Raw genomic sequence first — 16,878 nt, forward strand, 5'->3', positions numbered from 1 at the left:
ATTTCTCAGTCGAGAAATATCAATAAAAAAAAAAACATGCTGTAAAAGAATTAAAACACTATAATCCACCTTTGAAGAGGTTTCTGAAGAGTCGCCACCAGCTTTGCTCTAATGCATTCGTTCTATTGTCTTTCTTCCAATGTGATATTGTAATTCATCTTTTGAATTTTGCACTTACTTTATATTAACTTCAGTTACTATTGTAATTCTAGGATATATGTTTAGAATGGAACTCTATTCGCTGGTGATTTTCTACTCTGACGTTCTTTGCATCGTTTTCAACACTATATATATATTTTTTTAATTAAATAAATGGCGTCGCTTTATTCCCAGGTGAACGCGCCGGCTGGGGCACGGGCCACAAGGGGGCGGTTGGGATCAAATACCTCCCAAAACAAAAGCAGTCAGTAATACAAAAAAAACCCCAAAACAATAAAAGCCACATCATGTTAACAGCAGCCGATGATTTCCCGTGACACCCACACTAGAGCAATCACATCCGAGCGAATCGCCCTTTCTTTCCCCATTTTTATTTTTCTTGAAAAATAACACAAAACAATAAACATAAAGTGGAAAAAAAAAAAAAAAAAAAAGTATTCTGAAAATAATTACAATGCTACAGGATTTCCAATCTCATCTTCTAAAAGAGGAAAACAAATGTACACAAAAGTATATATTTATATATTTATATTCTTTATGGGGTATGGCATGGCAGGGAAAGGGGCCCTCAACAGAGAACCAAAAGGACTCCCAACGGAAATGAGAATCAAGAGAAAACGTTTCTATGTTGAATTCATCAAAAGTGGAATTAAGTGAAAAGTAGGTAACTTGCCTTTGTGATTAAGGGATGAACAAAAGATTGTGTGTATCAAAAAATTGGGCAGGGGGAGGAGTTACTTCTAGAACGTCAACTTTCATGTTCTAAATCTTAGCTCTGTACAAAAAACAACAACAACTAAAACCAGAAAGGAGTTTAGGAAGAATAGCACCTGAATTGTAACAGTTGAGACGCACCAGTTATCGAACATGCACCCTTCACACTGCTTTTGGTTCTAACCCGTCATACCATTTAAACTCACCATTTGTTTACGTGGTATCATCGCTCTATAGATTTGCCTTCTGCGACTCTCATGAGCGCGCGCGCACACACGCACACACACACACACACACACACACACACACACACACACACACACACACACACACACACACACACACACACACACACACACACACACACACACACACACACACACACACACACACACCTAGGTTGAGGTTGGAACAAACATCCCAAATAAAAGATGTGAGGGCCAGTCATAAATACAAACGTAAACTTCGGCTATTTCAATATTTCACTTTACAAGTGACCGACCATTGTGAGTGAGTGATATTTTTGTGCATTAAAACAAAACAAAAAAAACAAAAACATTTGATATCGGTACATTTGATTTATGGGGCTCAGCTGGAGGTGACAAACCAGTAGTACCATTACTGGAATCTTTAAAAAAAAAAAAAAAAAAAAAAAATAGCCCTCTGTCACAGCTCGAGAGTCGAAAATAGATTTAAGAATCTTGAACCTACTCAAAAAAAAGAAAAAAAAAAAGGAAATAAAAATAAAAAATAAAACCTTGAGGCAGCTTTGTCATTTGGTGACTCCCCTGGGTGTATACTTTAACAACAGATAATCTTTTCCCAATAACCCATCTGCTAGAAACACAATGGAAAAAAAAAAAAAATACCTCCTGCTTTGCTGCTCATTAAGTGGTTTCCCAAATTCCCCAAAAACTCCTGAGACATCTTTTTTTTTTTAATTATGTGTAAAAAGAAAAAGAAAAAAAAGAAAGAAAAAAAAAATACAATTGTATTCAGCATTGAATAGAACAAATGTTGCTCCAGTCTGGATAACCCCACCACCACCACCAGTATGTAAGTGCTCCCAGTTTTGGCCCAAACCCTCAATGTCCTGCAGGTGCTAGTGAGCGTCCCTGCTGCTCAGAAGTCCTCTCCGTCCGTCGCGCCGCTTCAGGATATCCTCTGGATCAGCTTTTCGTCCGACAGGCAGTAGAGGGTGTTGGCGGAGAGCTCTGAGATGAAGGCCTCGCAGGCCCTGCGGGAGACTCCTTTGCAGCCTCGCAGGTCGAGCAGAGAGATGCAGGCGAGGCGGCGGAGGAACTTCAGACAGGCGTCCGTCAGCTTGCTGCAGCCTGAGGAGAGGGACGGGGCGTCACACTGTGTGCCATCGTGGCTGCCGGTTCTACGCCTCGTACGCAACCCACGTACAACAAAGAATGAATGCGAGTCGATGGAGTGAAAACGCAACTATTCCATTTTATATTCTGTAAAGGTCAGATTTTGTGGCTTAATAAAGCATTGTGATTTTTTTCCATTATTTTGGGGGCCAGATTTAACAGTATAATACAAACAGTAGCTCCAATAAATTGCAGGTTGGATAATAAAGGAGTAATATATTAATAGTGTTGAGAGGCGCCTGCTAATTCCCATTTCTAGATGGTTGGTCTCATTTCCGTGCCCTCTCTCACCTCCCAGGTTGAGCTCGCTGAGCGTGTTCCGGGTGGAAGAGCCCACGGCGGTGAGCAGGTTGATGGAGTGGTCGGAGAGGCCGTTGCAGTGGGAGAGGTCCAGCCGCGTCAGCTGGGGCATGTGGCGGATCACCAGGCGCAGGGTGGAGTCGGTGATCTCCAGGCCCGCCAGGCGGAAACACTGCATGCTGCGCAGCTGGCTGCGGTTGTCGCAGCCTGGAGGGGGAGGTGGGTGAGCGACGGGGCGCGGATGAGAAACTGGGTCAGAGAGGAATGGATGCTACAAAAAAAAGGCACAAATGCGACCGCGGCTTCAGGACCTTTTCTCTGCTCACCTGGAGGCGTCACAAGATCCCTGATCTGAGAGTCTTTTACCCCGTCTGCAAATCGCAAGTCCAAGGAGCGGAGAAGAGGACAACTGGAAGAGCTGAGAGCAGAGATTGATGACCAGGAGCAACCTGACACAACCAGATCCTTAAGACCTGGGGGAAAAAAATAAAATAAACCAGGGGATAAAGAACTTGGCTCACAGTATGGCCTACGGAGGCTCAAAGAACGAGAGATTTGGTTTTAGGGGCACCGACAAAAATAAGTTCTGTGGGTTTTGCACAGAAATTGGAGGTTTATCAGAGAACAACACACTGCAGTTGACATAGAAATGTATTTGAAAAGATGCTTGGCAGCTTGAAGCAGCACTGTGTCATTTTTGGTATTTGGCGCCCTCACAGTTTCTGAGTGCAATTGCACTTTTACGTCACTCTTAAAACTTGGTCCGGTGTTTGAAAATAATCTATTTTACCGGACAAATAGGAGGCATATCGGTCACATGCAAATAACAGTCTATGGTAACTCAAGACATAATGTACACCTCGGTTACAGAGCCACTTGCACAGATCTCACCGCTTCCCGGGCTCCAGGGGAGCCATGGGGAGAGAGGGCCTCGGGGACAGAGCCCCCTGCCAGTAGGTACCAGATGTGCTCGGCCTGGCAGATTGGCTTGCACACGCGAGTCAGAGGGTGAAACAAACCCCGTGGCGCAATGAAAGCAAGTGATGTGTGGGTGCCGGGCGCACCACCGGCCCGTCTCATCCGCGCCGTTGGGGACGTTTTGTATGAGCCCTATTACCGGACATTTTGACCGGCAAGTTCATATTTATTGTTTGTTTGTTGTTGTTTTTAAAATACATTTTACCAGGCAAATCAATGGTACCACCAAAATGATTCTAAAGCTGTAATTTTAAAGTAAAAAAAAATAGGTAGTGTTGCTTTAAACAGGTTAATCTGGTGTTTATTTTATATTACACTGTGGTTCACGGATGTAGACTACCTTGTAGACAGTTTTGGTGTTTGAGCTACAGCCTTCCTCAAGAAACTGTACTGGCATCACTGAGGATGGAGCTGCCAGGTGATTATACACCAAGCGGCAAGACAGCGACACCTGGTGTTTCGTGGCAGCTTTTACAAGACATTCAGAGTGAGGAATACTTGGTGTGCCGCCTCATTCCGATTTATTCTCCACTCACTATCATATGTTAACAATCATAACGCAATTTCATGAAAGTACAATAAAACACATCCACCTTGTGAAGAAAGGTTATTTGCGACATTGAACATTGGGTAGGCAGTCAATACGCCTCAACCCAACTGATTTCACCCAACTCACTTCCTGTTCAACATTGGCTTATAATTGCTCTTAAACATAGATAGAAACATGATTATGGAATGAGTACAATGATTTTACAACATGGCCGCTGGGTCAGCTCAAATAATTGTGATCAGGCATCTATGTCATAATTGCGACAGTTCTAACAAGGTGGCTCTCTCAATTACTCTGATCCAAAATGCTGATTAAGAATGTTCCTGCTCGGCTGGATGTTTGGTTGAACGTGAGCCCCAAGTGTTTTCTTACTCCTCTTATCGTACTCTTTCCTGACAATAAAAGGCCTTCCAGACTGTCAAGATTGTCCCAGGAGAAACACAGAATCATGCATCACTTTTCCTTTGCCAAAATTCTTCCCTGGTCTAACCACATATTGTATCATAATAGCTAGTCGGCAGGTACGGTATGTGTGTGTGTGTGTGTGTGTGTGTGTGTGTGTGTTTCGGGTATACACACCCGGCAGGCGTCTAATAAGCCAGCTGAGTTGTTTTTTGGAAATGTTGGTCCAGGAGAGGTCTAGCGTGACGGGCTGTCGTTTAATGATCCCAGTCAGGGCCTGGGGGGTGATGGTGCGCTTGATGCTCAGGTCAATTCGTGACCATAGCCGCTTGTCTAGGCACCTAGGGGCGAAAAAAACAACAACAAATGAATGCAAAAAATAAAAAATAAAAATAAAAAATACATCACATTTGCACATAAATCTCAAAACAACCACATCCTGTTGCACAGGCCCAATACACCTACACGAACGAACGATACACAAGCAGCTGGGCCCAAAATAGCTTTTGGTTGCCAAGACTGACAAAATGGTTTCTGATGGTTTTATCATTTTAATTATTGATCCTATACAATCATAATCCATATTTCAATATCAAGAGAGTGGCATTAAGAAAGAGGAAACTTATTAAAAGAAATCTATTTTTGGTAATATTTAACAGATCTTTGTGTGAATGAGTGTCTTGTTTTAATGTAAACAATGCATCATCAATATCTTGATAGAAGTCAAACTTCAGTTTCTAAACCAACGACGAGATTTATTGCGGTTATAATGAAAAGTGGTTGACAACAGGGCAACCGGGTCTCACAAGGTGGTCGACACTTCAATAAATCAGAAATATAAATGAAACCCCTTCGGATAATATCACAATAAATGATTGCACATCACCCTAAACCAGAGCCAGACTTACCATTTGTACCAGTTCTTGCAGACGGCCATGCACACACACAGATCTGCTCGACTCAAGTAGCGGAAGACGGACACCCACACCTCCCTTTCACAGATCGGGCCGCTCTCTCCGTTCTCCCTGTCCAGCTCGCTCCCTCCTTCCTGCAGGGCCGACAGCGGGATGCGGTGGGGGGGCGACTGAGACGATGAGGAAGCACCATTGTTCAGTTTGTCCGGCCTACCGGGCCGCGGTCTTTTAGAAATCTCGGGTCTTTCCACCTGAGAGGTGCGCGGGTGCGAGTTCGCGCTGTGGGTGTGTATGTCGGAGAGTGCCGAGTGCCGATTGGGCCGTGGCCCGTGGCTTCGGATAGGGGGTCGGAGGAGAGGCCTGGGCTGGTTTTGCATCGCCGAACTGGCAGAACGAGGGGCAATGGCCGCCTCTAGTTTGGGGACGATGGTGGAGGGGTCCCGCTTGGCCCTGGAGGGCCTCTGGAGTGTGACGGTAAGATAAGACTCCTTGTCCACGGCCGGGCCGCCCTGCTCCATCTCTTCTCCTTCATCCTCCTCTGCGCCATTTTGGTTTGCCTCCTCATCTCCTTCCTCTTCCTCGTGTCCTCTCTCTTTGGCTGCTCTTCCTCCTCTCCTGGCCTGGGGCTGGTTCTCCTTGTCCACACCCCTCCCTCCATTCTCCTTCCTCTCACCTTCTTCCTCCTCATCACTGCCGCTGCTGCTGCTCGTGCTGGTGCTGCTGCTGCTGCTGCTGTTGTCCTCGCTGTCTTCCATCTCGCCATGGCCCCTCCCGCCCATCCTTCCTCTTCCAGCCCCTCCGCCCCGTAGTCTCACCCCCCTGCCCTTGCCTCTGCGTGGCTCTCCACGGGGCTCGGTTGCCAGGCTGGGGGAGGGCACCACCCCTCCCCTGGAGATGGGGTGAAGTGATTCGCTCCCCCACGTAGAACCCAGGCCTCTCCCCCGAGACAGTCTGCTGGTGGGAGAGCGTAGCCTGGACAGAACACTGGAGCTCAAGCGCCTGGGGGAGCGGTCCAGAGAGGAGTGCTTCTGTTGGGATCAGAAACAATGGTAAAATTGGTAAATAATTAATAACAAAGTAACAAACATTATAATATAACAGTAATAAAGTTTGCTGCAGCAATACACCATTAACTATTCAGTTTTAGTATGTTGTACTAATAATTAGAATTATAAACAGAGTCTCTGCAGGTAACAGAGAGTTAAATGTAAATCATTTTTAAGACCTGTTTCATACAAATCACATTAACAAAGTTTTAGAAAGACCATCTCTTATTAAATATTAGTATTCAGTATTGCAGGTAAGTCCTATACAGGTGTAGGACAGAGATAAGTAAAATAGGGTAGGTTATGAACTTTTTCCTTTTAGGTCAGATAGAGAGGCTTGCTAAATCATATGAGAAGGTGAGATATTGGAAGATTAGATATGGACAAGATAGAGACGGCATCGGCCAGGAGACTAAATGACAGTAACAGTCATAACAAGGGAAGTTTTATAGCACTGTTGTGTACCGTTTCGGTACACAATTGCAGAATACATTGCAGAAACCCAGATAGAACCCAGTTTAACCGCTCTGCATTACAAAAACTCGCCCTTGCTCAACTATTCAGTCATTTTACAGAGCCATTGCAAAGTTGCACATTACTTACCGCTAAGATTTTGCTGCGCTCCATTTTTATCTGTGAAAAGAATAGAAATGTGGGGAAAAGAAGATATACAGTATATATTGACAAAGCTGCTTACAATGCATACAATGCCCAAATAAAAGTCAGATGTTATTAAAGTCTCTTGTTTCTCCCTCTCTCTTACCCTCTTCCTGAGACGGAGCTCCAGTGCATTTGCCCTCTTGCGGTTTTGTTGATGCTGTAAAAGCAGTCTTTGGGAGGGTGGAGGCGTTGCCTGCCGAGCCGGTCGACCCCGTGTCACCTTACTCACACCTTCTTCAACACCGATGCCCTCCCGGTGAGCACGGTCGGATGGCCCCGAGGAGGCGGAGTCCTCCGACTTGACGCTATCCTCATCACTGGAAGACTGGGAGAGAGAAGCAAATCACCAGTCTAATTAAAGCGCTTGTGGTATCGGTCGAATATTGTACTGCAGTATTCTATTCGATACTAATATGACGTTGTTAATTAAGGTCCTTTTTTTATTGTTTATGCATGTCATATTTGATTTGTTTTAACAAACAGTGAATACATCAATTAAGATATACAGTACAAGACTTTATTGATTCCCAGAAGTGATCAAATCAGTAATCAAAATAGTACCCTAGAATGGGAATATGATCCAAAATAGGTATCTGTGCGCCCCCCTTGAAAAAAAGGAGGCAACTACATTAACTTCTGCCTATCAGTAAATGTTTGATTTTTTCTGTATTTTCTTTTTCTGAAAATTTTGGGTTGGCAGCAAGTTGGTTTGCACAGATGATTTAATTCTGACTTCTGCATCTACAGTAAATACATTTGCCCACAGGAACAATAAAGAGCCATCCAATATCAAATGAATAGTGAAATCTGAACAAGTGAGAAAGGCAGAAATCTTGTAGGTACCTCTGCAGCTGAAGCTTGGCCTTGGTAACATTTTGGGCATTCCCAGCAGCTCGGCAGGTCCTTGTTGATTTTCCCTTCACCGGGGTCCTGACAAGCCGCGAAAAAAAGTGAGCTGGGAAATGGGGGGCAAAGTGAGCAGCTGACGAGATATGGGAGTGAAATCCTCACCTTGACGCATTCAGGGTGGCTGATCTGGCTGCAGCTGGTACATTCCATGAGTGTATGGGTGAAGGGGTTCGAATCCTCTGCCTCCCCTTCGCCACATAGTGCACAGCGTGCCGTGTTGGGCAAGGCAGGCTGGACGGACATTAAGACTATTTAATATATTGAATATAAAAACTTAATTTATTGACTTGTGCAAGAAATGCCTTGTTTCTCACCAAATTTTTAGCAAAAGGGTGCAAAGTAGGTCTGGGAAATATATCATTATAATATCAATAATGTGATACAAGGGACTAGATATTAGTTATCTTGATATTGTTACATCGTCAAATGTTGTCTTTAATTAAATAAAAGTACTTTTAAGCTTCATAGACTTTACTAATCGGCAACTCCACCTACTTGGTCATAATATCCACATTACTAATGATTATTTCTCAAATATTTCTCATTCATTAAAAAAGTGTTCAGTGAAGTATTCATAAAAAAATGTTTTGATATTTGACTTTGTAAATATCGCCAAGCCTGAATGCCTGAGCATTAGCACCATCACAATTATTACATAATGAACTGATTGAGATTATATCACAGTTGCCGTGTCCACCCCCGCCACCCTTTGGCGGCACCCCTGAACAGGGCGTCCCCGGCCACCTTCTCATGGCCCGGTCCGAGGCCCAGTAGTTGGGAACCTCTGTATTAATACACACCATTATAAGCATATGCTATGAAAATGTCAACTAAAATTTCAAGAATGTGACGGCGAACTCACAGACAGACACTGCCTCAGGAAGCAGCCCTTCTTCATGCGGCCTGGCCCTCCGAACTTCCTCATGTCGTGGCAGAACTGGCAGTCGCCGCACTCCTTTCTGCAGCAGCCAGCGCAGTACTTGCACCTCACTCGCCTGCGCCTCAACGCCGATATGGAGGGGAACCGCTTGGCAGGCCGTGAGGTCAGGGGCTTGGGGACAGTGGGCAAGCGAGGACGGGAGGGGGCAGGGGGGGACGGGGGCGTGGGAGGCTCGTACCACGAAGGCTGGTGGGCAAGATGTTTGAAAATTTCATGAGATCTTTTTGAAATGGCAGTTGTTGCATTACAGGGTCTCTGCATGAGTGAGCAAGTTCTATTTAAGACATTTTGGAAGCATTTAATGCAAGTTTAGGCTCAATTGAGAAGCAATTTTGTGTAAGAAAAATAGACATAATATTTTCATTGCATGTTTAATATGTTAAACAATATGACGGATTGTTTTTGGGATAAAGATTGTGTTTTATGTTTTTTATGTTCTAACTAAGAACATCTCATTAACTTCAAGTCAGTTCTAGGCTAAAATGTTTTGTTTTTTATCTTCCCCAGTGGAATTGGCAAAATTCTTAAAACAAAACTTATTTTATGTTTTTACCTAAACCTCATTATTTATTTTTTAATCATTGGTTGTCAATATGAGGGACGGGCATCAGAGTCTTTTAAAATGATCCACTATTGAGGATTGCCCCAGTTCAGACTTTATAATACAATACCTTAATCTTTGTTTTATACTTTGCAATGACCCACAGAGACTGTGATTAAATCTGCTTGACTTTAGCAAGTCAGTACAAGCACATCAGTCTAATCACAAAGGCATACTGAATAGGCTTTACATGGCTTAAACGTTTGACAAAAAAATGATCAAATAACTATTCTTAATATGATTTGGACTAAAGTGAAAAAGTAGCCGAATGTATACTCTGCTAACCCTTTTTGGCCACCTGACGATGGGCTCTCCAGTGTAGGACAGCGTGGGGCTGTCATTTGAGTGCTCTTTTAGAAAAGCCTACGGAAAGGAGAGAGAATGGGGATGAGAAGTGCTCAACCAGCACAATAAGCAATTCAATATTCCAAAAGGTGTTTGAGAATAGAGATGGGCTCCCCACCCTCATGTCCTGCAACAGCGCTGCAGCGTTGTGGATCCCTGCCGGGACGCACTTCTTATTGGCTGGCAGCTCCTCCAACTTCCCCAGGAGGTTCCATAGCCCCTCCAACTCGAACGGGGTTAGAATGGACTGAGGATGGTTGGCCGGGGTCTGCTCTTCCACCTTTACCTCTTCTTCATCCTCTTGCTTGATTTCTTTTCCTTCTGTGGTTTTGTTCTCCGTTTCGGTGTCACCAACAACTCCATTCAAAGTGCCATTCTCAGTGTGGCCGTTGGACTGGAAATCCTGACGGGTCAAACCTAAGATGGAGCGGATAGAGGAAGACAGGCATCTTTTATATCTTATCTCACTGACCTTGTGAAAGCAAGGTGTCTGCAAATAAAATGTTAAATTTTCAAAGTATTAGGTCAAAGACGGTGGGTTATGAAATACATGGTTCTATGAACTGCTATTCTCACAATTTCCATTTGCACTCAATCAAGGTAGGTGATTAGGAACTGGGATACATCTAACCATGACATTTTTTGGTTCACTTCACAGAACTTCAGACATGTAAGTACGAGGGGAATCTTGGATTTTTCTCTATAGGTAAGTTTGACAGGTACAGTATGTAAGTATCAAGTGAGTTGGGTTTGTGTAGAGCGGGTAAGTATGAAGGTAAGAAGATTCAATAGGTTCTGCCAATATCAGAAATACTGACAGAACTACTTGACCAATTTTGACAAAAAAGAAAAATAGTCATAACTTCAATTTAAAAAAGATTTATGTTGAAATTAAGAGCTGATAGATTCAAATGTAAGACCATCTAATGACTTTAAAAGGGTACTATTTGTAAAACTGAATGTATGCCATTAAAATATTTTTTAAAAGACATGCAGAGACCCAGGAAAACATCAGCAAGAATAATGCTGAAGACTTCACTACACTCTATCAGTCATTGTTTTTTGTAAACATAGGTATGACGGGCCTCACCTATTCCCAGGGAGTGTTTCTGAAACTCAGGGGTGAGGTGGGAGATGCTGGTCAGACAGTAGAGATATCTCTCCATGACGTACCAGCACATCTCGTAGTAGAATGGGTAGCGGAACTTTGCTGGCACCTGAGAATCGCATGAAGAAGGATTATAAAGGAAGTCAACATGAACATACATGTCTTTCACCATCATGTTGAAACACAAGATAAAAAAAAAAGTGTTTTGCTTTTAATTTCTTTGAATAAATCAATGTTGAAACAAACAATTTTGGTGAAAAAAAAAAAAAAAAAAAATCCCATATTTGATATTGATCCTATATCTATTTAGCTGGCACTTTATAAGAAACAGCCATTGAATCCATTTTCATTATGTATGTCCTCCTCTATATGCTGCTGTGGTTGTTGGGGGCAGGGTCCACCTTTCCCCACCAAGAATGCACTGATCTGGCATGCACAAGAAGTGAAAGGCCGCCGTGGTGAATTTCACAAACCAACATAGCAGTTGTAGTGAGTAAAGGATAAAAAAAATATATCCCCACCACCTCAAGCGAGCAAGAAACAAACTCAAAAATAAATCAAACAATCAGAAGAAGGCAGACTTTAAAGGAAAGTGAACGTCTTACAGAGGAGACGGGTAAACCAGGATGTTGGGGGGGGGGAAACATTGCCGTTTTGAGCAGGGATTATAATCTTCCTCCTCAAGCACCTTTGAGCATTTGGCTATAACCTCTTCAAGAAACATTCCAGGTATTCTGAATGACTGGAGAAACTACATCGTCACTGAATTCTAGTGCCTTAAAGAAGCATTTGCATCAGAAATTGTGTCATAACAAGTTTGCTTGTGTCAGCATTTCACCAATTTGCCAAATAGAATCAGCTACTGAAGCATCCACTGCACAAGCACAAAATCGGAGGCAATTGCCGAAATTGCAGTGAAAACAGCTTGAACAATTTATCAACAGTCATGACGAGAACAAAGAACCTGCGTGTGCATGTGTTCATCTCACCCGTGTACGATCCTCAATGCTGTATATGTTAAGCTGCATGGGGATGTTGAAGCTATGAAGGAAATTCCCCCCAAACACTAGCGTGTCCTCTGGGGTGTACACAGCATGGATCCATCCTAAAACACAGATTACACAGCAGTGGATAAGTGGGAGTGGGCGGAAGGGGTGTTGTGTCCGACATGAAAAGAACTTGATCTGTGTGCGTGAGCGCCACAGCTTACCCGATGGAATCATGAAAGTATATCCTTGCTTGAGCTCGATCCGCTGACAGTCGTGGCATTTGTCCCCGAGGAAGATGTCGCCCTGTTTCCCTGACAAGACCCAGTTCTCATATGTCTCCAGGTTCTGGGGGGTGGGCGGGATAAGCCAGAATACCTGCACGGGTCAGGGGTGGAAGAACCAATATGGCAGTCAAGAAATTTTTTTTTAAAAGCAAGAGAACGGCACCATGTTGCAACCTAGACTAATACACAACATTAATCATGTCTGCATGAAACAACTGATCCCATGGCACTGAACTAAGACACAGAGCATGAACTTTAAATTATAAGTAGCAAAAAGGCATCTTAATGGTACTCAAGACCCAAACGGACCTTTCCGCCACGCAAGATGTGGTACCAAACCGATGTCCCTCCAAAGTCAATGTGGAAATCTGTGAAGCAGCCCTGCACGCTCATCAAACAGTACCTGGGATGAACAATGTTGCGGTTAACCCACACAGTGTTGCCACAACAGAGACAGGATAAGACAAAGCATTGATGAATCGTATTGACAAAATCAAATATCACAATATTTTTTTGACAAACTGCATTACTTCACTGTAATGCAGTTTCACAAACAAAATTGTAATACTACGTGAATTAATTTCTCACATCCCTAGTAAAGACATATATATCTGCACAAGAAGAAACACTGCGATGGACTAATCAAAACATTGACAGAAGGCTTGAGAACAGTAGAAGTAAATACATTAGAAGTGATTTGCTTTACTCACTTTTGTACTTTGGGGTAGTGCATGTCTATGATGGCATTGGTAGTCTCTCGTTGTCTCTCCTTGAGGTGGCGGGGCCACATATTGTCCACCCAGTCGATCAGATCCACCTATGTGGGGAAAGATCCTGTCTTTATATGTGACTGAGCAGCGTCCCGTCTGCAACAGAGCTTTCAACAGCAAAATCATAAATTCATGAGTCCTTTTATGATGTATGTGTACACCGTATTTCCTCAAATAGTGACTGGGGCTTTTATTTATCTCAACTGCAGAGGGTACCAGGCCTTAATTGGAAGCAGGCTTATATTAGACGCAGGCTTTTATAAAGAATTTAAGGTCAGCAGCACAGTGTTTTATCTTGTTTTATCTTTATTTTATTCTTATTTATATTTTTATTCTGATTATCATTACATTCTTGGTTTATCTGTGAGCTCTTACTCTTACCTGTACCTCTATGTTTCATTCTCATTGCTGTTGACACCTGAGTTTCCCCCTGGGGATTAATAAAGGTTTATCTAAACTTAAATCCCTCTGTTTATCTAGTATGAAGCCTCGAGTGCTGCCTCCTGAAAGTCAGTCGGAACCCGTCAGTCGACACAGATTCAGGTAACAGGATGAAACAGATGGAAGCTTACAAAATGCACAGGGATAACATTTCAATAGGGAGTAAATAATCTAAATCAAGGGAATCATGAACATATTTTTATATGTGTGACTCGGACACGGCTCTCCGTGCAGCATTCCTCCAAATAAAACAACTTAAAACAGTGTTAGGATGGGGCACGACTCGCAGATTATCTTCTAATACATAGAGAGGGGGTGATCAGGGAGAGAGTCACAGAGAAAGTGTCCCCATTACACAAGGTTTTGTTCCATATTGTTCCAAACGCACTTGTTTCATTCCATAAGCAGATGCTTTTGCATCTGCTTATGGAATGAAACAAGTGCGTATAAAATAACGTATAAAATAACCTACATCTAAAATTAAAACACACTGTTTTGGCGCGCACCTCATCGCTATTTGAGACGGGCTTTTATTTATTCATGTCGACCACTCCCCCGGAATTTATTAGAGGCCCGTTTTTTATTTGAGTAGTGGTTTATATTTGAGGAAGTATGGTATAAAGAGGGTTATCTTATTAAGTGACTCACTGAGGCTGGACGCTTCACCAGGTTCTCTAGTTTGGTGTGGCTGAACTCCAGGCTGATGACATTGTACAGTTTCTCGCGCTCCGATGGTGGAGTCTCATAGTAGCGGCGCCACTGGGCCATCGACATTTCGATGCCCTTCTGAGTATTCACGTCCATCACGTCCACAATGCGCCTGCTGCCTGTGAGAAATAGCAGTTGGAGAAAATCAGCAACTGACACATAAAAATCGGGCACGAAAACCCAGCATACTGGAGCCACATCAGGTGTTTTCTTTTCAATAGAAGGTTTGCTTTTTATTCTCCTTGTTCAGGATTTTCTTCAAACAAGGAAAATTATACTATTTTCCATTTTCTACTGTTTCAAATAGTTTATGATACTTGATTTTGTTGGCCTTGTATGGCTATGTGGTTAGAGCAACCTTCATTGGTTAGAGAAACCAACCGGCTGCTACTAGCAATTACAATAAAATCATGTTCCAGCATGTTCCCATATGTACTATTAAATTATACAGGTTGAAGTATAAAAGGAGTTGAAAATGGAGGGCTTGTTATCGCAAGACTTACCAACAAAAAACTTGACATCGCTCACACTGAAATCAGGGTCTGGCATTCTGAAAGAAAATGATGACTTGTGAAAATTATGAATTATGATGAAAGCCCCACAAGTGATGGTGCTACTAATAAATAATAACAATAACATAATAACAATAACACAGTTTGTCTTACTCCAAGCCGAGTCCATCAGCCATCTCAAAGATAATGGGGTCTCTGAGCCCTTCCCTCTGGATGTACTCAAATGTGAAATCTAGAAGCAATACATACAAAGACAAAGACACAGTTATTAAAACAGCAACATGCTCAAGCATTCGATGACCTAGGCAAAGACTGACTCGATAACTAATCATAAAGGGCTAGAGGCCATTATCTGACACAGGGCACATAGAGAATAGCTGGCTGTAAATGTCTTTGCACGGCAGCAAAGTTTAGTTTGACATCTGACCTTTGCCTTCCATACGTTTGACCAGGTCAGAATTGAACCTGTCAGACTGCAACTTCTCATCCAGGTCAAAGGTGCGCTTCCCTTCAATTTCGTCATCAGAGATGCCATCGTCCTGGTAGCGACGTCTGGTGCCTGTCCGCTAGTGGTGGTCAAGAGATTTTGAAACATTCATGTCAGAGCTGAACAGTGTATTTGCATGAAACTATAAAATGGCTTCAAAACCCAGATGAGCTATTTGGGCTGTTGCAGTTTTTCCTCATATTCTCTCTTGAAGCCTTATATGAATGTGCATTTCAGATACTGCAGTCTAGTGATGAAATCAGAAAGCAGAGGTGATGCATCACCACTGTGTAATAATGTTGGTCTCTGTTATGCAGGAACATGTGGGGAAGGAGCCGAGTTGCCTTGGGACAAATGTTAGCTATAATGTACGATAACTCTGCAAATATGTACCTAATGCAGCCCTTTGGAATACTCACGGATGAATCATATTCTATGCTATAATAAAAATTCCACAACGCTCAAATTCCAGTTAAAGAAAGCTCTTTCCCAATTGCAAAGTTGTTAATTGTTAAGTTGTTAATTTTCCAATTAACACAAAAGTGTTACAATATAATAATACATTTTTGAAAGTCACAGTTTGAAGACTGTATATATATATATATATTACGAAAAAAACGACAAATGATTCCAAGCCGACAATGACTAGCCAACCAGCAACTCAACAGTTCATATGGGAACCAAACAATAAATTATTACAATAGCCAGAGTTAATCTTCCACATATGCCCCCACTCCCTCCCCCCACTCCCATTCACTAGCTTGGCGAGACAGATGGATAAAGCACAACAACCACACTCCCAAACCACCCTGCCCCCATTCCTTCCTTGTAAGTCTGGCATTATCTAAACTCAGCTGCTCCTCCCATGAATCGTTATGAGCAATGCAAAGCACAACACAAATCCAGATATTAGCCATAACTATCACACTTGGAGAACCCATTGTTTGACTTGGGAACGTTAAAAACGATGTCCATGGCACCCGGAGAAATGCATAAGAATAAACACATCGGCCTTTTAATTCAACGGATGGATCCTCAATTGCCTTTACGATTTATAGTGAAGTGAGTGAAAAGGTGCAAGTTTACATAGAAATATACATGTAATTATAATAATAATAATAATAGTGGTAATTATCGTGGTATTTTCCACTAAATATATAGATAGATACTTTATTCGTACCCGGGCGGAAATTGCGGTGCTGCAGCTCAAATCAAAAGAGGCGTCAATAATAACAAAGGTAATAAAAATAAGAAGCAATACAGCAAAATGCAATAAACATATTAAAAAAAAAAAGCATGGTTTCATCCTGATGAGCTCAACAACGGCACGGATTACTCGCCGGTAAAATAGTACGTTTGGGGGGGCTTCGTTTGGCTTGACAGCAGCGGGGCGGTGTGGGGGTCAACAGCCACTGTAAACGCCAACAGTGAACCTGAACTTGGAACTCACCGCGGACAACACACGGGTCCATTGTCCACGGCGAGTGCAACGACCAGGACGCGGCGGGGGGCGGGGGGGGGGGGTCACGGGTCGAGAATACTAAAGCAGCGGGTTGCGCAACAACTCGGGCAGGAGTCGGGCCAGGTCATGTTTACCCCTTATCCCACCGATTTGAAACGCTTCGGCAACAGAAACGTCTACTCACCAGACGCTTGCTGTATCGGGTGTGCGGGTCCTCCAT

At 43.0% G+C, this 16,878-nt stretch overlaps 1 protein-coding gene across 1 annotated transcript; it reads right to left on the minus strand.

Annotated features, from left to right (window-relative positions):
- Positions 1-575: 575 nt before the first annotated feature.
- kdm2ab (lysine (K)-specific demethylase 2Ab) lies at positions 576-16,878 on the minus strand (the record flags this gene model as incomplete). The annotated part of the gene is made up of 22 exons (XM_080008451.1): positions 576-2,207; positions 2,544-2,759; positions 2,879-3,025; positions 4,660-4,823; positions 5,391-6,424; positions 7,046-7,075; positions 7,206-7,427; positions 7,946-8,032; positions 8,114-8,242; positions 8,874-9,137; positions 9,838-9,915; positions 10,016-10,314; positions 10,988-11,114; positions 11,995-12,110; positions 12,216-12,369; positions 12,588-12,681; positions 12,989-13,095; positions 14,138-14,316; positions 14,701-14,747; positions 14,863-14,941; positions 15,137-15,275; positions 16,843-16,878. The coding sequence occupies 22 exons, from the start codon at positions 16,876-16,878 to the stop codon at positions 2,026-2,028; spliced, it is 3,930 nt and encodes a 1,309-aa protein (XP_079864577.1). The 3' UTR covers positions 576-2,025.

Source organism: Zeus faber, assembly GCF_960531495.2.
Source record: "Zeus faber genome assembly, chromosome: 10".
Taxonomy (NCBI): Eukaryota; Metazoa; Chordata; class Actinopteri; order Zeiformes; family Zeidae; genus Zeus; species Zeus faber.